The sequence below is a fragment of the Sinocyclocheilus grahami genome, unplaced genomic scaffold (assembly GCF_001515645.1).
Source record: "Sinocyclocheilus grahami isolate Dianchi unplaced genomic scaffold, SAMN03320097.WGS_v1.1 scaffold291.1, whole genome shotgun sequence".
In the NCBI taxonomy this organism is placed as follows: Eukaryota; Metazoa; Chordata; class Actinopteri; order Cypriniformes; family Cyprinidae; genus Sinocyclocheilus; species Sinocyclocheilus grahami.
Window position 1 is genome coordinate 455,958 of NW_015505470.1, and position 25,177 is coordinate 481,134.

At 37.1% G+C, this 25,177-nt stretch overlaps 1 protein-coding gene across 1 annotated transcript in view; it reads right to left on the bottom strand.

Moving 5' to 3' along the window:
* Positions 1-25,177, bottom strand: part of LOC107600781 (CAP-GLY domain containing linker protein 2) — a gene marked incomplete at its 5' end in the record, with an annotated part of 53,635 nt that overhangs the window by 25,457 nt on the left and 3,001 nt on the right. Inside the window, 3 exons of the mRNA XM_016292749.1 lie at positions 2,028-2,241; positions 3,725-3,849; positions 14,038-14,555. Of these exons, the coding sequence (XP_016148235.1) occupies positions 2,028-2,241; positions 3,725-3,849; positions 14,038-14,555 (857 nt within the window). The remainder of the gene's footprint in view (positions 1-2,027; positions 2,242-3,724; positions 3,850-14,037; positions 14,556-25,177) is intronic.

Genomic DNA, 25,177 nt, shown 5'->3' on the forward strand with positions numbered 1-25,177 from the left:
AGGTATCGGAATCGGAGGCGAAAAAGGCAGATCGGAGCATCCCTAGTCTCCGGTGCATCTACCAACCCAAAAACGTAAAAAAGGACAACCCAGTAACTTTGTTTTGATAAGCCTTTCTCGGCAAGCTTCTCCTATAACTGTGACAAAGCTAATGGGTTGTCCCATTTCACGTTTTTTGGGTTGGTAGATGCACCGGAGACCCAATTATATATTAATTAAAATGCTAAAAATGCATAAAATAAATAACCATATTTATTTTTTCTTCTTCTTTTTTACTGTGACATATCATGAAAATCATGTTTAAGTGTTATAATCGGGTCTCCGGTGCATCTACCAACCCAAAAACGTAAAAAAGGACAACCCAGTAACTTTGTTTTGATAAGCCTTCTCCTATAACTGTGACAAAGCTGATTGTTTTTAATGTCTTTTTAATAAACTCAGAAACAATAGTTATTTAGAAGAAAAAATAAATATGGTTATTTATTTTATGCATTTTAATTAATATATAATCGGGTCTCCGGTGCATCTACCAACCCAAAAAAACGTGAAAAGGGACAACCCATTAACTTTGTTTAGGTAAGCCTTTCTCGACAAGCTTGTGAAAAAACGAGCTGCTCAGATTTCGCACCCCCGTGGCGTAGGAAGGGAATCTTATTATAATATTACCGGCCCTTAATCTGCACGTTTCCACCCACGGCGTTGCCATTTTGTTTTTGCGATTTCTTTCCCAACAGTTTACCTTCACAGACAAAACCGACTGTGTTTTTGTAACTCGTGTGTTTTTAACATAAACTTGTGTGTATTTGACAGTATAAGCACAATAAGAAATGAAAGAGAACTTAGTTTAGTACTCTCATGCCGTGTGACAGCCGCTTTCTGTGCGCTTGCTTCCAATGCGTGCACTCAGAAAATCGTGTATAAGAAGTTTAAACTGACATGGCTTTAAAACACATGATTTCAACGTGATAGACATGATAATCAAAACCAAACAGATGATTTTTAGCAGTGTAACTGAGGTACGAGCTAGTGATGGGAAGTCCGGCTTTTGGCTCGGCTCCCTTAGAAGAGCCGGCTCTTACGGCTCCCAAATGGCTCTTCATTTAGTATCACTCGGAGCCTTCTATTTTAGCCCAATTTAGCAATAGTGAATGGTTTGTGTGTTGGTAAGCAATTTTTTATTCAGTGTTTTTATAAAAGCCTTATTTTTATGAATTTTTTCGTTACACAAAAAATACAGTTACTATTATTTAACATTTTAATAAAACTTTAATTGAACACAGAACCACAGCAAACAAATCAAATAAATAAATAAAGGCAAAAGTCTTAACATTAAGACACTTTAGTCTTTAGTGCAGGTTGGCATATCAGATGCCTCAGCTTGGATTATTTGTCCTGTTTTTCAGAAGACTCTCTCTGAGGGGACCGATGTTGCAACAATGAAGTGTCTTCCTACCATTACCTTAACCAACATGCTTACCCCAATTCGTCAGTCACTGATGTAACGTAGAACGTGACTGACTGAATGGGAACAGTAAAAAACTGGTATTTTGAGCTGAAATTTCACAGACACATTCTGAGAATTATATTACCTCTTGTAAAAAGAGGCATAATAGGTGGCCTTTAAAGGGTTATTTCATCCAAAAATGAAAATTAGACTGCGTTTTACTTACCCTCGAAGCATCCTAAGTGTATATGACTTTCTTCTTTCAGACGAATACAGTCAGAGTTATATTAAAAATTGTCCTGGCTATTCCAAGCTCTATAATTGCAGTCAGCGGGTGTTGCAGTTGAACAGTCCACAAGTCGTCAAATAAAGCTCGCGCATTCATAATAAAATGTGCAGCAGACGGCTCCAGGGGATGAAGCATACACGTAGGATGCTTTGAGGGTGAGTAAAACACAAGCTAATTTTCATTTTTGGGTGAACTAACCCTTTAACAGTCACATCAGGAAGCAATGCTGCAAAATGTCAACATAAGACATGGTTTGCATTGGCGCTTTCTTTTTGTCATTTTACCATCCCTTACCAGGCCAGTGCGACTGGGTCGCCCCCCCACACTGGAGGCCACGGAGCTGACAGAGCTGATGGAGGAGCTGGAGGGGCTGTGAGCCAGAGACGACACACCCATCGCCATACGCTTGCTCTTCTTAGCTTTAGCTGGACTGGTGGATGGGAAGCCAATGCGGATCACCTTGTGGATTGGAGCAAAGAGGCCAAATTTGTGTGGGCACTGGAAATATCTAGGGAGAGACAGAGAGAATAAGGAAGTGAGGGAGGAAATAGCTTGTGACTTAATCTGCGATCAAACCTTCTCAGTGATGAACTTTGAGAAACGCAAAAATACATCTTAACTATATTGTTTGTGATTGAGGTTACTGAATAAATGCACTTATGAAACCTGTGCGTGACAACAGAAAATATTTTTGTTGTTGTTTTAATAGAAATGTTTTTATTTGAACGTATTAGAATTAATATTAGGAATTTCACTGTTTTGCTTTTAGAGAGAAGTTTTTGCCTTTTACCAGTAATGCAGAGATTGTTAATTTATATGGTAATATAATAAATCAAGAACTAGATGAGTAAATGAGTAAAATAAATAATGCGTATGAGCTGGGATTAACATTAAAATGTCAACATATGTACTACTAGTAAGATACCTGAAAAAAAAAATCATGAAAATTGTATCACAGTTTTTACAAAAATATTAAGCAATACAACCATTTTCAAATGAGATAATAATAAGAAATGTTTCTTGAGCAGCAAATCAGCATATTAGAATGATTTCTGAAGGATCATGTGACACTGAAGACTGGCGTAATGGCTGCTGAAAATTCATATCTGCCATCAAAGCAATAAATTAAATTTTAAACTCCATATTAAAATAATACAATTTAATGTAGTTAAAACGGTTATTTTAAATTGTAACAATATTTTACAATATTACTGTTTTTACAATAAATAAATAAATACAGTCTTGGTAAGCATAAAAGCTCTTTCAAAACCTTTGAATGGTAGTGCAAGGTCTGTTGTAATCACTGTTTTCTATTAGTAAATGCTTCTTTTCTTGTCATCTGAACTGAACACAGGCAAATGTCCAGCCTGATGTCAAGCTATCATTATAAAAACAAACGACATAATCTACTAAATCCGGCCTTGGGCCAAATGTCAACAATTAACAAATATCTATTAAGCTGTTTATTCCTGTTTGGAACTCAACCATCCCCATTCTTCATTGAAAAGACAGCAGAGGTTTAACCTCGGCTCAGCATGTGAATGATTACATGTCCAAATTACTTGGCCTGTACTTTACTAAAAGTCAACATGAAACTGCATCTGCAACCCATTTTACTTCAATGTAATGTGACAGAATTTCCCTCAAAAATTAAATAGGGTGGGAGTTTGTCTGTCAGGAATTGTTTGGATTGGGAACAGTAACCATTAATCAGGTTAAGATCAGGTTATAAGATGTTGAAAAAAGACAAAAAAAAATTTGCCTCAGGAATAACATGAACTGATGAATAAAACCAGTATGTATTGAAAAATTTAAAAAGGGTCCATTTTGATTCCATGTTGTACATCACACTACAACTGATATATATTAGCATGCTAAACAGTCTTTAAACCTCTTTGAAAAAAGCATGAAACATTGAGACCTCTTAATGCTGAAGGCCATTGAGGGTGTTGCTAAAGACAGGACATGTTAGCAGAAGACTAATGATGTACCTGGTTCCAGCTACAGCTCCATCGTTTTTCCCTAACGGCTCGTCCAGCTCGACTCCACACCACTCGCCCTTGGCAAAGTCAGTCTCTCCAACATAACGCACTACTCCTGTTTTAGTGCCGCCAACCTGAGGAGAGAGCAGAGGAGGTTCAGTGGTACATAGCGGTAACATGAACACATGGTTTACTGTAATAACTGTATAACAAAACTGAAACACTCAACTGAAAAAGAAAAAAAATCTGTATTAATCAGTCAGTATATTCTAATAAATGACATACCATGTATATACCAAATATAATTAACCATTTGTGAAGTTTGAAAACAGAAAAGGGTATATTTTGGAACCAATAGGAGGTAGGTAATATGGGTTGGCTTCAACTCATGTTGATGCTCTTAAAATGGCCAAATATTTGTCTACCACTACTTACTGAATGTTTGTCTAAAAAGTTTAACGTCTAGGTAAATAGAGGGAGTTGGTCCCACTGAATGTCAGCAGTGCAGTGTAGTGTATTAAAGTCTGTCAGCTGGTTCTGAAATGTAGCTGGGGATGACTGTTGTATTGGTTGAACTGGCCTAGATTCATCAACCCAGCACTGGGGGGAAAAAGGAGGGCACAGGCTATTCATTAGTGATGGCCCAACTACACATAAGAAAGCATACTTCGTCCTTTAGAAACAAAGAACTGTATATCACACATTCTGTGTGTTTCAGAAGCTTGCTTTCATAGTACTGTAAAAAATAATCTGCCTCTTTCATGCACACACAATCACAATGGCCACAATAAAAGAGATGAGCACTGCTGTAAGAAAAGGCTCTGGTTCCAAGCAGGTCACATTCATAGCTTTACTGATAAATTATGCATAACATACAGAAACGTAAACTGAATACGACTCTCAATGTCACAAGGTTTCAAAGTCACAGTCTGAGATTTGTTGACCTTTCTCCTTAAAATTGTTTCACTCATTTCAGTCATTATTATATATGATTGGGACATTTACTGGCAGTTTTTGGTACATATACGATATACCCATTTGATTTTTCTTTGTTCTGTTCAGAAACAGAAAACCTGTTAAATAATAGATGCTGTTAAATTTAGATTGACAGCAGAAAGACTAAAAATCATGGATCAATATTGCAGTATTTGCATTAATAAACTATTCTGGCCAATGAATGCACTACACAAAGACTGAAAATCTTGAAATCTCAAGTGCAACTGATCCTAAAATAGCTAATGACCAATATGGTGTCCATAACCAGCAAATAAACCCTCTCAAAACATTATGATCATTTGAATGCATCAAATGCATTTATTTTTTCTGTTCCAAATTTCTGTCAATTATTCATTATGAATAAACTTCACAATTTCACATTTTTGAAGCATTTAACTTTACATAATCATCTAAAACAGAAGAATTCAAATGGGCCTAGTACGAAACCTTGAGGCACATTTCTACAAAGACATCTTTTTACTGTTCCTTATCAACCAGCCTTACACCAGAAGGGTCTCTCTATCAATGCTTAGTCATATGACACAGCAAAACAGAACACGAAAAAGCAGGCAACCATCCATCCTTTGGCTCAATTCCACATCCGAGAGCCATTATCTAGTGACTGCAATAACTAAAGAAATAGCAACAGATAAAACAAAGAATTAACGCAAGACATACCCTCTTGGTTAGGGATCAAAAGCATGTCTGCTTTGAATTGCTTTGGAACAAAAGTACACACAATTACAATCATATCTCCCAGCCAAAGACACACACATAGCTTTTTGTGAGGGTCTGAGGCTTGGCCATTACTAGAGAGTGTGACGGAGGAGATATGTAAACAGTGGACCATAAATGCATAAACACATGCTTACATGCATAGCCTACAGTTGTGTCCACATTTACGTTTTAATCTGACTCAACTCAAACTCAGACAGCACCCCCACGTACCGCCCACAGTCTGTTCACTGACCATCTGATGCATATTGCAGAAAAGAGTTGCAAATGTTGAATGAAATTCTGCAGTTCCAATTTGATTGGCTGGTCTCTACGCACCACTGTATGTCAATTTTTCATCAGCCCACCTGGAAACAAAAGTTCTACATACATTTTAGCCATTTTCTATGACGCTGTTTGTACAACTAATTGTAGACACTACCATGCCATTATTTGAGCTTTTCCCTCCAACACTACCATTCTGTTATTATAGTATGACTGAATTCAGATTTATCTGCCCCTAAATGACACACACACACAAAAAAAAAAAGCTGTGGTTGGTTGCTTTACATGTTGGTTATACAGTCTCATCCTGTCTAAGTGGGAGGTTCTTGGCCATAAGCTGCAGTGTGAACCAGCTGGACAACATTGTGTACCAAAAATTAAAACCATAGCTCTGTAAACCACTTGTGAAAAAGAAGCGTGCCTAATTATATTGAATGTGCACTTGTAGTGTACTTCAAATATTAAAAGTATATTTAAAAACTGTACTTGCAAATAATAATAATAATAATAATATTGACAATAATAAAAGAGCATTTAAATGTACTTTAAGAGAGTTCACTTTCATGACTATTTTTTTTAAAACAAGTGTACATTAAAACCTTGAAATTACAAATTGCAGATTTTAAAAGTACATTTTAAATCTTTGTTTTAAGAATATTTTGTTGTGCTGTAAAAATAAGCACACTTCTAACATACAAAAGCAAAGTCTTTGATTATAATTTTAACTGTAGTGTGTTATTTGATATTACATTTGTAGTTGAGATATTTTAAATGTGCTAAATTGCAACTTTATCATTTCAAATGCGCAATTGCAAATATATTTAAATAGGCCTACAAAACACACAAGTTTCAGTAGAGATGACATTAAAGTTTAAGTTTACCATAAATGCTTGCCAGTACAGTTGGGAACTTACTTTAACCATATTTCAAAGACAACAGAAGCTATTATAAAATTAAAAATGAAGATGTATTAAGTCCTACTTCAGTGGGTAAGAAACTCTAAAGTTTGGCTAATTGGATTTATTATAAATTAAAACCAAAACATTGTAAATAACAATAAAACATTACATTCAGTTCACAGTTCACACTCAAGTATATTCTTTAAAGTGTATTATATCTGAAAAAGTGCTCTTGGGAAAAGTTTGCTAAAGACTACTTATTTTCACAATGAATTGCTTTCTTTCTTCTAAACTTTCAATTTAATATTTTTTTGTGTGTGTCTCTAAAAAGTACTCATGCCACTGAAAATTGAAAATGAAATTGGAATCGTAACCAGAATAATAAAATTCCTTACAATTTCAATCCCTACTTACATGAGAGCCCTACAAATCTGCATTGATTCATGTCAAAGGCAAAATTCCATTTTATTTCCCTGCTGTCTGTTTGTGGGACCTCGTCATTCTTCTAAAATACACAGATCATATAGCCTCAACAAAAGTTTGGAACTGAAGTAGAGCCGTTTGTTTTCACAGCTTCATCAAGTGGTGTTCTGAGCAGTGAGCACTGCGAGACATTCTGCTCCAGAGACATCTGTGGTTTGGCATTAAAAATGAGACCATCCGGAAGAGAATATATTCAGACAGACGCATCAGTTCCTCCCGCCAGTGAGCGAGTCTGTGTGTGTGTAACTGACGTCGCAGATGAGCCACAGTACGGTCCAGTGTGGATAAGGTGATAATACAAACATTCCTGAGGGAACGTTCCAGATGTGCAATATTTACTTTATCATGTCATCTCACTGCTGTTTATTCATGTCGGAATGGTTGGCATCCCAGACCAAAACAGCAGCAATTTATGAGGGTAAAAACATATGTCAAACACACGTTTGGCAAAACCTTCCAAGTCACTTAAGAACAATATGGTTTTGAGCAATCGTCTAACAGTCCATCTGAGTGTGAGAAGAACTATAAATTCAGCAGAATACATGAGCACAGCACAAAGATGAGCGGTGAGGAGTGGAGAAAGCTGACTCAGACAGTCTCCGCTCACAATATCTCTCACTCACTACACTGCAGATCCACAATCGGTCAGCATAAGCCTCAACTTGGCAGGGACCTGATCCACCTTCCAGTTCCTTTGACGGACTGTCTGAGCTGACTGAGGCGCCTTCAGAAGTCTGCTCAATAACACCAGAGTGAAGAACCCATCTACATGACGCTACAACTAACAGAGTATGACTGTCAAAAAAAAACCAAATTCACCCAATTGTTTTGTCCAAAAAGGACATCTTCCAAATCTTTTCTTCAAGACTTTCAATAGCTAACTACCATTAGAAGGGATGTAGGTGAGATTGCAACTTCATAACAAATGCGTAGATTTGAGTTTTACTTCTGACATATAGGCTAGTGATCTCTCTTCTCATTTCCTGTCATCTCCATCAGGGTTTCTGCACATTTTATAAAGCTCAATTTGTGATTTTAAAAACATTTTTAAGGCCAAATAAATACAATTTGAAATATTGAAGAGAACAGAACATCTCAATATATTCTCTAAACAAAAATGTCTAGGGAGCAGATAATTAGTTGTATAAGCAACAGTTTGAAAATACATATTTCAACAAATTTCAATAACATTTTAATTCATTCAAAAATATAGAATATGGAAATAACTTCTACTGTACCTTCTTGATTACACTGCAGAAAAGTGCTGTTCTTCTTTTGTACTTTTGTCTTGTTTTCTAGAGCAAAAAATGTATTTAATGAAATTCCATTGAAAAGCAAAATGACATACGGTAGCAAGTCATGCTTTCTGAGAAAATTATCAAAATAAAGAGAGTTTATGATTATGGCTCAGAAAACATGTTTTCACAGCTCACTGACAGATATTTGTTCTTGTATAAACTCTCTTAATTTTGATGACTTTCTCAGAAAACAAGACTTCAACTCGTCATTTTGCATGTCAAGAACATATCTAGATTTAAGGATGTTTAGATATTTGTATTGGAAAACAAGACAAAAATACTGTTGAAGATATAATTTTTTGCAGTGCATGGCTTTATGAATTTAAAACTTTCTACTCTGATTTAAGACCTTTTGAAGACCCACAGAAACCCGGTCTATATACAGTAATTGTGTCCGAAATCACATACTGCCAGAGTATGCAGTTGTATACAGTATGAATGGGTGTCTTATGAAAACAATCCAGACGTACTACATCGACATTGTTATACGAAATATACCATCATTTGTTTTCTCACCATTCACAACTCTCATGGGGCCACATGGAACAAGTGTTCATCAAATGCACACTTGACACAATCTTTACATAAATAGTAAGTCACTGCCTACTGTTTTTCAAATACTGTGTTTTTGGACATACTACTCCTTTGGAGTACTGTTTTTTTGCATAATAAAAAGTAGGGAAGTATTCATTTACAGGGTTTTGTCTCTGAATATAATTGACAAAAAGCCTGAGTGATATAAATAATCACTTTCCGCATTTATATTTAAAGTTGTGATTAGACAGAAGAAACCACAAATCATTACTTTTGTATTGTGACGTACATGAGTCTCAAGCTTTAAAATGATTTTGATCACGTTTAGAAGAAACTGATTCCATCGTTTGGTGTGTGGTTGTGCAAAGTGTTTAGCCCTGCTGGAGGAGCTATAAGGCGAAAGAGCTACAAGAAATTGTCACGGTAGTCTATTGAGTCCTGGTCTGTGGCTCATATATTGCTGATATATGAGTATCGTTTTCACGCATGTGCATGTGGAAGTCTTGGGAGAGCAAACGATGGAAAAGCACGGACTTTTAGAGAGGTCCTTCGTGCACTACAGCACAGTCATAGTAATAAGATACCAGTTGTAGGGGGAAACAACAGGGAACTGACATCTTTCTAATGCAGTTCAAATTATATACAAAATCTATGTCATACAGCATTCTAAACATTTTGTGCACAGTTCTACAGGGACATCTCACAGGATTTGAGATTGGAGTTCACCTACAGGAATATACTAGATTACATTCAACTGAGGCTCTATCGACCGCATCCACAGTCAATAACTTCGACTTGTCCCTCAGCTCAACTAAAACACAGTAAATTAGCCCCAGAGGGACAGTCGTAATTTGTGTACAAAAAGAAAAAATAGGGATAAATCATTTTCATACAATAAACATTGAAATAAAATTTTGTACAAGTAAAAATCTCATTATAAAAAAGTACAGAATCTATAGAAACTGGTGTGTCTGTGTCTAAGTGGGTTTCCTCACTAAACAAACCAACCAGTCAGGATTGAAGCAGACAGTCAAGTAGATAGCTGAGATCAATGGCTGAATGGTTTATGGAGCAGTAATCCCATCTGATTAAGAATATTGACTGCCTAAAAAGCTTTAGGACTGCGCTATACTAAATGGAAAGCAACTTGACCCACAGCCAATCAACTGTATAGTGAAGCAGACAGCTATTGAGCAGCATCTATTACCTAACATGAGGAATCTAACACAAGGAAAGCCACACAGTAGTCATTCACAGGCAAACAAAAAAAAAAAGCTTTTTACATGACATTTAAGGACAGGCTAATCTGAAATCGATGATAGCACAATAATAAAACAGCATGCAAATGGATAGAGTAGCTCGGTCCACAAAAGGTTTGGTTGAAACTCGCTACACATCATCAGATACTAACAAAACGGAGTATTTCCACAACCATAACATCCTATTGTCACGTGTTTGTCTCTGTTTAGTTCCTGTTTGCCCCTATTTGGTTCAGTTCCTGTCCTCATTTAGTTAATCATCGTTTATTCTGTTCACCTGTCTTGATTGAGTTCTCCACCTGTTTCAGTTTTGCCTAATCCCGTTCCATGTGTTTGTATACCCTGTGTTTTCCTCAGTTCCTTTGTCTTGCTTTGAAGTTACGTTGTGGTGTTTTACTCCTATGTTCTTCTGTTTAACTCTTGGTTTGATCATTAAAGACTCACTTCTGGATTACCCTGGCACCATGTGCTTCATCCCCACCGCATCGTGACACTTATATAGTGCTCCAGTCTCAAAGAATGTAATTTTCGATCACGGATTATATTAACAGCAATACTTTTAATAGAATTTTTTTAACAGAGGTTTTTACTAACAAACTCATTTCATCAGACTCTGTAGGAGCATGTACGTAATTTACAGGCTAACAACATCCATGTCAGTGTTTACATTAGGCTGGACCGAGCACAGATTTGCAAGATAGACAAAAACGCAACCCACAGAGAAAACAAGATTTATCCTATGGCAGTACATTATGCATCAGCACACAACTTGAACTTTTCCACATTAAAACTCATTTGGGTGGATCTATTAAGAAGGCCAAGCACTTCTGGATTTTTCATTTAAAGGCCACAAATTTTTCCAAATTAAATGAGATGGATTTGATTTATTTTAACTCTTTCCCCGCCAGTATTTTTGAAAAAAGTTGCCAGCCACCGCTAGCGATTTTGATGATTTTCCCTAAAATTTGATAGCCTCCAGTATATTTTGCTGTATGAATATTTGAATATGCAATGCACCAAAATAAAGATCAGAGCCTCTACTTTTAAACAAAAAAAATCAGTTTTATTCTAGCTTAAAGCATTCTTTTTTTATCAACACTTGAATATAGGTAGGTTTCATAAAAATGCATAATTTTGAGCAAAAAGGTCAGAAAATAAAATTATCAAAAACCACATCTGGATAATATTCAGTACGATTATCAAAGCATAAATCTAGTAAATCGCTTCCATCAATACCTCCAACGCTTGCACAGACATATACCACTTCCTGGATCAACATTTTACTCCGTAACATTACGCAGTTTTCATTTATATGCTGTCTATTGCTGATGATCGCATTATTTTTCATATGCATCTGTTTACATAAGAGATCGCTCGTTTCTCCGTCCTGTTCACGTGTGTTTTTGTTCGGGAGGTTTTGTACTCGTTCAGATGTATAATAGCGCCCTGAGTGTATAACAGTGAAAACACGGAAAGCCGTAAAATCTTGTCTTTGAAGCTTTTTCTTGTAAAAGACGAGATAACTCGTCAATGGCGGGGAAAGAGTTAAGAATTGGATTTGTTGAATTTTTTATTTCTTTACAGTTCTATCATGACAACTCATGACAACTCGTAGATTTTCACATGGTGATGGATATGACAATGTTTATATAATTTGGTCTTGGCGGAATAGATCTGCTACGCTGCTGCTGAATTGCTGCTGCTGTTGGTTATTGCTGTAGTCGTAGATTATTGCTGCTACTTCAAAACAAGGACAGGAACTTGCTACTGCCAATACATACACTGATACAGTGCTGTGAGTATTTAAGACATACTGCTGCTGCACAAATAGCATATATAATAACCCACAGCAGATCTGTACAGGTGGAGCTGGGGAAGATGGAGGGTTTCAGAGGAACTCTTAATCTCATTGGCTGTGTTTACAATGAACCAATCAGCTTATGCCAAGTAGTTTAATGCTGTGAATATCATCAGTTTGCATCAGCCTGCACCATCTAGAGCAGGGATGTCAAACTCAGTTCCTGGAGGGCCGCAGCCCTGCAGAGTTTATTTCCAACCCTGCTCCAACACACATACCATGTAGTTTTCAAATAAGCCTAAATGACTTGATTAGCTGGATCAGGTGTTTAATTAAGGTTGTAGCTAAACTCTGCAGGGCTGTGCTCCTCCAGGAACTGAGTTTGACACCCCTGATCTAAAGTTTCATGATAGAACTCGGCATTTATTAATGTACTTTACACGCTGGTTTTCTTAACTTTCTTTCTTCTGGTCATGTTTTTTTTTCTTTTTCCTATACAGAATTCAACCTGGTTTTGGTGTATTTCTTAGTACTACTAGTTTCCTTTAAGATTCTGGACTTATTTTATTCCTTGCCTTAGTTAATTACAATACAATACAATACTAAGACAGCCTTTTGTTTTAAGTGTACAGTTACCTTTAGACATAATTAATCAAGAGAAATGTTCCAAGAGTGCTATTGTAACAGTTAAAAAAAAATTTAAATTAACATCAAGAAACTTCTCAAAATTAATCTTGAGAAACACATTTGAGGATCAGAATTATTATGAAAATTTCATCAGAGATTACCTACAGACATATAGACAGAGCACTTAAAACTTATACTCTTTATTATAACAAAGTACCATGTCAGTTTATTTGGCAGCCATATTTGCAACCCCTCTCCTATCAACTTAATTGGGCAAATACTGAAATCTCAAAACTGCTTGCCAAACTTATATTTAAATGGTCATGAAATGCAGTTTATGTTTTGAGCCAGAGGAGTCAGTTTCCAAGGCAGAAGAAATTGAAATAATATGCAACCACAATGATTACAACAGTCTGTTTCAGCATGGTAATTGCTCTTGGTTGCTTACTTTTCGGTATACAGTTTTAAAAGTACTAAAATTACTTGTCATATTACATTGGTCCAGCCAATGCACATGTGCAGTTCCAAACAAATGCAAAAACTTCAGGTATACCAAGGTGGTGCACACATATTATTATGAAATATAAGTATTTTAAATGGTTAGTTCACCCAAAAATGAAAATTCTGTCATTAATTACTCACCCTCATGTCGTTCCAAACCCGTAAGACTTTTGTTCATCTTCGGAACACAAATTACCTTTCATAGACTGCAACGTTCCCAGGTCCAGAAACATAGCAAGGACATCGGTAAAATAATCCATGTGACATCAGTGGTTCAACCGTAATTTTACGAAGCTACGAGAATACTTTTTATGCGCAAAGAAACAACAATAACATAATTTATTCAGAATAATTTATTCATTATTCTCGTAGCTTCATAAAATTACGGTTGAACCACTGATGTCACAAGGTCTTACGGGTTTGGAACGACATAAGGGTGAGTAATTAATGACAGATTTTTGGGTGAACTAACCCTTTAACATTATTTGAGCATAAGAAACAACATTTACAGTATGGAACATTACATGGCAGATTTTGTTGCCGATTTGAAATATGTTATTTAAATGTGACTGTGGCAAGCAGTCTTTGAGATTTAAGGATTTCCCCATTCAAGTAAAGAGAACGTTGTTTTGGATGCCCAAAACAGCTGCCCAGAGGTGTTGCAGAGTGAACAGACTTTTCTTGAAAGGGACTTCGTTATGCGTCTCAGGATACGGACTGATCTACGGGAAATGGAACTTCTAACAGCAGCTGCAGTGATATCATGACTTTCCCAATTGGCGATTGGCTCTTTTTCTTAGAAAGTGGGACTTTTTCCGCCAAATCACATGTTGCAGTTTCTCCAGTTCATAGTAATACAAGTGACCCGTCTTAGTATATATACATATTTATACTATTATATTCACTGAGAAAAACTTCCAACACTCACCAGCACTCGATCTCCGACCTTAAGGTCCTTCTCTCCCCCTTTCTTCACAGATCCACTGTCAGACATGTTGGATCCTGACTCATTGCCGGTTTTGACGGAGCTGTTGAGCATGCCTTCTCTGAGTGGCATGACCACACGCTGACCAGATGCTCCCGCACCACCCTGCAGCTGTGCGTTCTGCTGCTGCTCATCGCTCCCGTCTCCGATGGGTTGTCGCGTAAGCTTGGAAGGCCTGGTGAAGATGCCCTGCAAAGGCTGGCACTCGAAGTAACGCACTCCATTGACGGAGCCGTCATTTTTTCCAACCAGGTCATTCAGCACCACTCCAGCCCACTGTCCTGGGGAAAACTGGGTCTCTCCAAGATAGGCGATGACTCCTGGTTTGACTCCATTCACCCAGACACGTTCACCCACCACAAAGTCCCCGGCCACCTCATCACCCACCTCAGAGGCTTTGGAGCTGGACTTGTCTGAGGTGTTGCTGCTGGGGGTGGGAGTCGTCTGCTTGTAGGGGCAACCTGTGAATAGAAAAAGATTTGATAGTAGATTATGAAAGGAATATATTCCAGGTTCAACACAACAAAGCTCAATTGACATAACTTGTGGCACAATGTCAGTTTCAAGAGAACTGCCTCTGAGTTTGTTAAAACAAACAAAAACTGTGTGTACAATAACAGACTTACAATAGAGGTCTATGGGGAAGGGCATTCTGGAGGGTTCTCTGTTGCTCAAACAGTTTGAAGTATTACTATTCATTCTAACATGCAAAAATGTGTTATTTGAGACGTAAAGTCTAAACTTTCTCTTAGTGGTGGAACTACTGTTGTAGGTGGATGAACTTCTAATTGTGCAATACCAATGTAATTACTGTGGGTGGAGTTTGCTCTACATAAACGGTGTTGTGTATAGTTGCATTATGTCCCTTTTCTTGTATCCCTGTGTGTATCGTTTCTGTTTCTCCAGTTTATTGGATATATTACTGAAACGGTGCATACGTTTTTACAAAATAAGGCATGAGATCCAATCACCCTAGTAACTTTCTGTTCACCCTGCTGCCATCTGGAAAGCGCTTCCGTAGTCTGATGGCCAAAACTGAGAGACTTAGGAGAAGCTACTTTCCTCAGGCCATCAGGCTCCTAAACTCAGCCTCTTAACATCTACAGGACTTCATTAACACACTCACCACACCCGTTACTTGACATTGTCACTGCACACAGCACTTTCTGGTTTCGTTGCTGCTATAACAACCTGCACTGTTGTACTTCACTTTAAATTCGTCTCTGTACATACCTCAGCATATTACTCACTTGTGCATTCCTGTTTCTTTAAATATTTATTATATATTCTCCTTTCTAAGATTATTGTGTAATGCCCTGCACTCTCAGGCTCTTTATTTTATTTGGTACAGTCTTATTATCTTATCTACATGTTTATTACTTTCTTTGTCTTATACTTGTCTAAATTTGCACAATCTATGGAGCAGGCCTAACTTACATTTCACTACTGGTTATGTATCATATATATGAAATGAAATCTTGAGTGGAAATTATTTCCTGTAGTAACTGATTTCCTGTAGTAACTTTCCTGTTGAGAAACTGGAAGTCTTTCTTTGGAATATCATGCAAAAAACAAAGTGCTATACTGTTCAACGGTTCGGGATCGCAAGATTTTCTTTGTTTTTGAAAGAAGTCTCTTAAAGACGACTGCATTTATTTGATTAAAAATACAGTAAAATAGCAATATTGTCAAATATTATTAAATTTTAAAAGAACTGTTTTATAATTTAATGTTTTAAAGGGGTCATATGATGTGATTTAAATTTTTCCTTTCTCTTTGGAGTGTTACAAGCTCTTGGTGCATAAAGAAGATCTGTAAAGTTGCAAAGACTAAAGTCTCAAATCCAAAGAGATATTCTTTATAAAAGTTAAGAGTCAACCACGCCTACCTAAAACGGCTCGTTCTAACACGCCCCCACATGTCTACGTCACGATGTGGGAAGATTTGCATAACGCCGCCCAAATGTTCACGCAAAGAAAGAGGGCGTAACTTTTATTCTCGCTGTAGTATTGTTGCTGCCGCCATGTCGTGAAGGCGCTGTGTGTTTCATTGTGAAAGCCAAACTACTTTGTTTGGCCTTCCAAAAGAGGACCATATCGCTTCGTCATGCATAGAGCTGATGCTGACTCATGCTCATGCTGGTCGCTGAGGAAATACATCAACTTCGCACTGTGGAGCACCGGATCGGCTTTCACCGTGGACGAAGCAGAGTCTAGCCCAGGGTCATCACATGTGGTTGCCGCAAGCCCGCCGGACGCTCCTTCATCGAATCCGCCGGCCGCGCCGTTCTCAAGCCCACTCGCCTCCGCTCACTCTAGCCCTCCGGCTGTTCCTCACTCTAGTCCCCGGCCTCTGCTCACTCTAGCCCGCCGTGTGTGACGCGGTGTTTCGTTGTGAAAGCGAAACTACTTTGTTTGGCCTTCCAAAAGAGGACACGACTAGAAATCAGTGGTTAAGTTGTATTTACAACACTGCTCCAGAACAGTTCAACCCAAATATTCAGATGTGTGCAGCACATTTTATGGAGGACTGTTTCCTGATCCTGGAAGAGTAGACTACAATGCCGGCTGTTTTCTTATATTTAAAGAATTTGCCACTGATGATTCAAACGCGAGTTGCAGTGTAGAGTAGCGTTTGTAGTTTGTCATTTCTCCGATCACAAATGCAGACATGGTTTTATGTTTACGCGGCGCGATGCAACGCAACGCGTAAAAAGACAGTATAAGTTATTATAATCAGTTATTATGTCCCCACTGGATGCTACAAATGCCTAGTTTATAATGTTTTTGTCTCGTCGCTCCGGCCGGGACACAGCATCACAGTATGGTAGGGGCGTAACATTTCCGTCACACGCTTGAGGTATTCGGCCAATCACAACGCACTGGATAGCTGGCCAATCACACCACACCTCGCTTTTCAGACCGATGAGCTTTGTAAAAATCGACGCGTTTCAGAAAGGCGGGGCATAGAGGAGAAACAATAATGTACAGTATGTGGAAAATGTGTTTTGTTTCTACAATTTTTTTTTTTTTGGAAACAATGACATTTTTTCAGGATTTTCTGATGTGATGAACAAAGTTCAAAAGAACAGACTTTATTTGAAACAAAATCTTTTGTAACCCTGTAAACTGTCACTTTTAATCAATTTTAACAGTAAATTTTATCACTGTAAATTCTATCAATTGTAACACTGTAAATTGCCACTTTGAATCAATTAATGCATCCTTGCTGATTAAACATAAATCTCATTTAAAAAAGTTTAGTTAAAGAACTTTTGAACAGTAGTGTACCATGGTACAAAAATATATTACTTTCCCGATTTTGACACCTGATCATAACATCACTTTCCATGTATGTTTTTAATCCCCATCATACAAAGTTTGGTGAAAATATTAAACGTTAATGTCAACATGATTCAGATTTCACAAAGTATGTACTTCTGTAATGTGAATTTTTCAGAAGGAAATGTATTGACTTGAAACTGGTTATTAATAAATCAATCCATTTTAAGCATCCATTTTAAGAATTTACAATGTTCTCTGTATTTCACAGCATATGTTGTCAACACTTGTTACACAGCTCATTTAATGCATGGCATCAGAGAACTCTCATCATTTCGCTCATGTCTGGATGTCACTGCAGCCTTCATGCAAGGTTGAGCAGCACTCTAATTTCTGAACGAATCTGGGTCAGTGGGATTTGCAGTGAAACAGCTTATGAACCTGGGTGCTTTGCACATGTGGCGCTTTTAACACATGCCTCTTACCGAATACCGCTTGAAGGATCCAGTGATGATGTGTGAGCCACGGCTCATTTAGCATGTATTCAGTCAGTCTTTCACATCTCAGCGTATGTGTGTGGGGGGTTATTGATGCTGGGGGATGGGATGATGACTGCTTTTGTTTCTCAATTGCTCCAACATGTTCTTGGACTGATAAACACGGTGGTTAAAGATCTTTGAAATGAAGAATTCCTGGGCTCCTTATTAGTAAAAAAAAAACATTCTGACATAATTCGCTGTTGTTTATAAAACAACACAGGGCCGGTGTGTCTCTTAAGAGCTGACAGACTGTCTATGTTTTTGATGTTATTCAGCTACTATTGAGGTCAGTAGTCTACCACACAGAAGCAGACGTGTAAACGTCAGCAGTGATGGAAATATACAGTATAAACAAATCCCCTTTTTGGCAGAAAATAGAGTAAAATACAAAAACTAATATGGCCAATTGCAGCTTGCTAAACATACAAGAACTTCTTTGGATCTCACGGGCCAAGCAAACATGTTTAAGCTTCCATTTACCATATTTGATGGGCTCTACGTATATGCTTTAATCAATATTTATATGTAATCTAAATTAAATATGTTCATCATTTAAAGTAATGATATGGATTACTTTAACCATGTCTTTATGAAATATTTGAAGTTTAAAAGTGTTAGTATATTCCAATGGAGGGTCAGAAATATAATGTAAAACACCCATTGCTGGTAAATTTTGTCTGTAGTGGTATGTTTATTTTGGACCATCGATGAACAGCTCTGTTGTGCAAAGTGCATAGTTATTTAGGCTGTGTTCAAAGAATAGCAGAAGATTTTCAATTAAAGGGGTCATATGATGCTTTTTTAAAGATCATTATTTTGTGTATTTGGTGTAACAGAATATGTTTGCATGCTTTAATGTTCAAAAAACACATTATTTTTCAAATACTGTACATTATTGTAGGTCCTCTATGCCCCGTCTCTCTCAAACGCTTCGTTTTCTACAAAGTCCCTCCTTCCGACAAGTGCAGTCTGCTCTGATTGGCCAGCTGACCCAGTGCATTGTGATTAGCTGAACACCGCAAGCACTCGTCGGAAATCTAACGTCCCTTACCATAATCGCGAGCTTCATCTTTCAAAATAAATGTAAAGACAGAGCCCGAAAGGGGGAGACTGTTTTTTTCTTAATTCACATTTATTCATTTAGCAGACACTTTCCTCCAAAGCAGCAAATGAGGATCATCACAAGCAACATACATATTTCTCAGCGCAGTGCAGTGAAACATAAGCAGAAGGAGTGTGTGTGCATGTGCATGTGCAATGTGCATGTGCTCTCAAGAGAGGAGTACACGAGCACTACACTACGGTAGAGAAAACTAGGCCCATTCAGGAAGTCCCGGCCCATTGCGGGGCTCGAGCGGAGGCTCTGGTGCATTTCTTGCCCTAGTGGCTGGGTTGCTACGGTAACACTAGATCAGTAAGGGGAAAAAAAGAAAAAGGAGTGATGCAGGAAGAAGAGAAGAACACAAGCCTCACTTCACTATTGTGCCTGCACTCCTCCTCCCACCATCTCAATCCCACCATTCAGCAGCACAAGCTAACACAATGACCCCAGTGCAGCCTTTAACCGCCCCCTGCACACACACACACATTTCTATCTCAGAAGCTCTCTGTGGAGTCCTGATCACTCCTCCTCCATAAACACTCCCTCTTTTTCCCACTGGAGTATCTCCTGATAACAAAAACTTGGATTCATAATATGCATGTAACTTTTCCAATAGTAGTTTTTGGTTACTTTATTTTAAGATGGCCATGTTACAGTGTATTAGACAATTATAAGGCCATATTAATTAACAACATGTACTTACTATAGGGTTAGGCTTTAGTTTGGGGTTGCTTGTAATTATGCATAACTTATTGTTATTGCTATAGTACAGGGCTATTCAATTAGTTTCATTTGAGGGTCGGATTATCGAATTGAAATTTTGAAGGGGGCCAAGGGGGTGGGTGGCCGTCCCAATCTCTTTCTGAGGGGCCTATAAAATTAGAAATTAAATTTAAATGCCTATTTAGCAGTAAAATGAACTAATATTATCAACACCAACATCTATAAAAGGTTAACATTAGTGCTGTTTGTGAATCGATTTAAATAAAAAAAAACTAATTATTCACACATTTTTATGTAATTAATTGTGAGTAACTGCATATATTAATATATTTATATTGTCATAATTTCACATTGAACCTCCAAATTAATGTAGAAACAATATAAAGATGGTATATTTTAAATATGTGTTTAATGGCATATTTTTACATATGTTAACAATGGCTATTTTTGATAATGCAATACTGCTACTGATGTCTCTATTAAATGCATTTTCCCCTTATTTTTAGCCATTAATTATAGCAATTCAACGTTACAGTATAATTGAAAGCCATTCTTTTTAACATTTAGTAGATTCTGAAAAATATAATTTTTAACTTTTAATTTAAGTGAACTTAAAACAATCTTCACATAAACTATAAATTGTATATGCATAAACTATATAGATTAATCTTTATTCAAGCTACAAAACTTAATCAGCGTCTAGAGCAGTCGAGTGATTTCTTTTTCTTTTGTTCTGTAATTTACATCAATGACAGACTTCATCAGATTTCACTTTAAAAGCAGCGCTGTCACTTTAAAACCATGCACATGGCACGTAACTGACACACATCTGATTTTCTCCCAACTCTTTATGGTTATTTAAGACTTTATAACTCATTTAAGACCGTGTTTACAAAGTCACTCGCCAAAACCCAGCATTTTGACATAATTGTTTGCGTTTTTGTCCGTTGAAGCACTACTGGTGTGCTGTCTGAAGTAGGGATGCAACGATTATAGATTTTGTTGGTACGATTATTGTCTGAAGAATAATCACGGTTTTACGATTATGACGATTATTATGCATTTATTCATTTCCCAACATTACTAATGTATAAAATCACATGAACAATCTTTAGATAATAAAGTGTTATTTATTGCTGGCTTTTGAAACAGAAATAACACAGTAACCAACAATACAGCACAAAATAATAATAATAAAGACAAACAAAAGTCCATCTATCCGATTGGAATTAAAAAAAGGTGACCTCTGCTCTGTAAACATCCATGAAAGTATTTCTCTTTTGAAAATAACAAATGGAAATAGATCGCAAAAGTATTTAATGTTTTCAGTTTGTACATTCTTTACATTTCTTTTGGACCTGGGGTAGAGAATTTGGAAACATGGTGAAAAAAAATATTGTTGGTTTTTACTTATGAATAATACTGCAACAGGGATAGTAAATAACAAAGTTAATGAAGTAGCCTATTATTAATTGTTCAATGTACAGCAAGCCGTGCATTATCCCTTATGTATTCGCTCTTTAGCAGCAGTTTTTTTACAGCAATATTTATTGTTGAACCCAAAATGGTCCCACACTATGGACAAGCATTTCTCTGGTGAAATAAAGCTTCGCTGTTTGGTTCCTCTGTCACAGTTCATCTAATGCATGTAGTAGCCTCGTTATTCAGTCATTTTATGAATCGTTATTCAGTCATTTTACACAATATTTAATGACCACATTGATGTGCAGAGATTTGTCAACATAAATACTGAGTCCAAGGAGGTTGAGCGAACTGAAGGATGAACTCAATCAGTGATTTTGTCAAGATTTTTCTTCTTGTTGCGCTGATTTCATCCTTCAGTTGCCTGACCTCTTTAAACAGATTTTTCTTCTTTTCCTCCGGATTCTATTGCATTTGAGGAGGAACCGGGACATGGAAATTTGTCTACACAAGATGGAATTTTGCCACATTGCTTCTAACTCTCATCTGTTAAAGGGGGGGAGGGGGTGTCTAATGCTATTTCATGCATTCAAAGTTATTTACACTGCTAGAGAGTTGGATTCTCCTGCTAAACATGGCCAAAATTGGATGCAGTTTGCAAACATGGATGCAATTTGTTTTTCCGGGGCAGCAATGGAGTTTCGCAAGTGTGTTTGTTTGTTCCCGTCATTTTGATGATGAATGGTTTATAATCTAGGCCCAGTTTGAAGCTGGATTTGCACATCGTTTGATACTGAAAGATGGAGCATTCCCAGCGATAAAAGATCCCGGTCATGATTCGGAACCGGAGGCGGTAAGTGAAACTGCATCAAATTTCTGTGTTTTGTTGGCAATCGTCGTGCAAGAGCTTGCGACTCTTTAGCTCCGCCCACAGCATGCCTCCAGGAGCTCGGCTGTTTGCGGAGAGACTCGTAAAGCTTTACCTTTTTTATAAATATGATAAAACTAAAGACTTTTTGGAAATATGAAGGATGCAATACTACTTTATAGGTACTCAAGATTAACATGAGATTGGGTGAAGTGTTATGTCCCCTTTAAATCAAGTTTGTAACATAAGAAGAAAGCTTAGTATTTGTAGATATGTTATGATAAATGCACGAAACATTCTGCACATTCAATGAGCATCATTTTGCGTTAGTGTCACCACAGTATCAGAAATGTTTTGAGACCTGTCAGTGGTCCTGTCAAAGAAAGTGACCGACTCAGCTGATTAAAGATGTTAGGCAACTCAGTGCTTTTCTAACTAAAAATATGACAAGAAAGCTTACTTCATGCTGCTTACTTCACTTATCAAACAATTCTGGTAGTAGAATCTTGACAATTCCATCTAGCTTAAACATATAAGCATACTCTGGATGATAGTATGTAGGAAAATATAAGTCTGAATCAGACCGTTTTGTCTAAATTGAGGTGCTATCATTTTGAAACATCTATCTTGAAATGCATTCATTTTCCAAACCACTTGGTTGTAGGGATGCTTTTTTTACTTTTAGGGTTTTCTGGTGAACTGATGACGATCTGTGACCCTGATTTTCACTGTGGGCAGCCAATCAGATTGAAACTCTTGTCATCTCAGTCTATATTGTCCATCAGACAGTGTGTAAATGGCAACCTGATTTAATGGTGGTTGTTTTGAAGCAGAGAGAAACTGAGAAACTACACTTAGAAAATGGGGTAAAGAAAAATGTGGCACAATTTTAAAGCAAAAAAATGCTACGACCAGAGCATTCATAAAGAATTCATACGAAACAATTATCTGGCCTAAAAACACTTAAAAAGCTACACTGGTTCAGAGAGTCTTGTGTCTATAAACCAATGTGCTACTCATTTCCTGTGCCTGGGCTGCATATGTAAGAAATCTTCGGGGAAAACTCTGGTTTTGGGAGTGTACAGAGCATCAGTCTGTGGGCGGCTGACATGCCATTTTACCTGACCAGAGGATGATGCTTATAGTGTTAACCAGTTGTTACATTAGTATAGTTTGCAAAATGAATGCTTAGTTTTTAACTTTGAAAGCGTGCGCATGCTGAACGTAAACACCGCTCATTACGTTGATTACGTTCTCTCTCCAAAATGGAATTCTCCAGAATTGCTGAATAAATTATGTTATTATTGATTTCTTTGCACACAAAAAGTATTCTCATAGCTTTGTAAAATTACGGTTTAACCACTGATGTCACATGGACTATTTTACCCATGTCCTTGCTACGTTTCTGGACATTGATCGTTGTAGTACTCTTGCGGTCTATGGAGAGTCAGAGAGCTCTCAGATTCCATCAAAAATATCTTAATTTGTGTTCCGAAGATGAACAAAGGTCTTACGGGTTTGGAACGACATGAGGGTGAGTAATTAATGACAGAATTTTCATTTTTGAGTGAACTATCCCTTTAACTAAATATATGAACAGTCACATTATATGCCATTTTTAAGGTGTAGTCTACAAAAAAAATTATAAACAGCCTATATATTTTACTTATAGGTATATATTTTACCTATAAGATTGTGCGCAGCACAATTAAAATATATAATCTTTTGATTTTTTGTTATTTTATTAATTTATTAGCTTATTTGGTTGGTTGTTTTTCTGCTGACATATAAACCACCCTTGTGTTCATGCACAACATTGACATATTTTCTTTATGTTAAAATGTTTTTAATAAAACCTCGCTAAAAAGTACTAGCTGAAATACTTGCATTCCTGAAGTCACATTTTGCCACAAGCACACACTCTTCTTCTTCAATCTCTCAGAACAGCCAGAGGACTATGATCAATGCTAGTGCATTTGCCTTGTATGACAGACGGTTAGCATTAGACCACAGGACACGACACATTAATACTATGGTGTGAAATTTTAAAAAGAACAGGCTACCACATTTTACCCACACAGTTATAAATACTATGAGCTGCTTTTGCTAAACATAAAACACATACTGTTGGTAGAGACTGAAGAAAAACAAAGCGTTGATATAAAAAGACTAAGAGGGCAATAAATATGAGTTTTGAGTAAAATGGCTTTTTAAACTACCCTTAAGGAACATCACACGTTTGACGACTTCTTTATGTGAAAAGCAGAAGAACTCCTGATTTTCACTGCACTTCCTGTATGTGTGTGTTTTACGAACAAAGCATTCCACGGTCTGCTTGAACCATGAGACCCTTCTGGGTGACACACAAACTAATGTAAATAACATGGTCTGCTCTCGTTGTGGCTGGATGTGAGGTCGGCCAAGTCACCGAGGCAGGGATTAGCTAACTGTGATTTATGTCTGTCACCAGTGTCAGCACTTGTCATCTGATTCAAAAGATAATTAACCACATTAATCACAATAAACCACAACTCAGATCAAACTGTTAAGGAATAAAGCAATCTGCACCCATTGATATTAATAAATGGTCTACCGTTTTGTAAAAAAGTGAGTTGAAGAGTGATCAAATCAACTCAAAACGTTTGAGGTCAGTATGATTTATTTGTCTTTGTTTTAGAAAAAAAGTCTCTTAAGCTCACCAAGGCTGCACTTATTTGATTAAATATACAACAAAACAGTAATATTGCGATATATTACAATTTAAAAGAACTGTTTTCTGAGTTAGTATATTTTAAAATGTCATTTATTCCTGTAATCACAAAAATGCATTTTCAGCAGCCATTACTTCCGTCTCCCGTGTCATGTGATCCTTCAGAAATCATTTCTTATTATAATCAATGTTGAAAACATTTGTGCTGCTATGTAGAAACTGTGATACATTTCATGATTCTTTGAAGAACAGAAAGAAAGAGCATTGTAACAATCTAAAGGCCCGTTGACACCAAAAAAGATAACTATAAAGATAACAATATTAGCGTCCACACCAGCGAGCGCACGCTGGTCTGCCGCTTTAAATTCTCCAGCTCGTTATAGCAGGATTGATTCTGATTGGGTGTCAATTAGGGCTGCACGATAAATCGAAATGGAA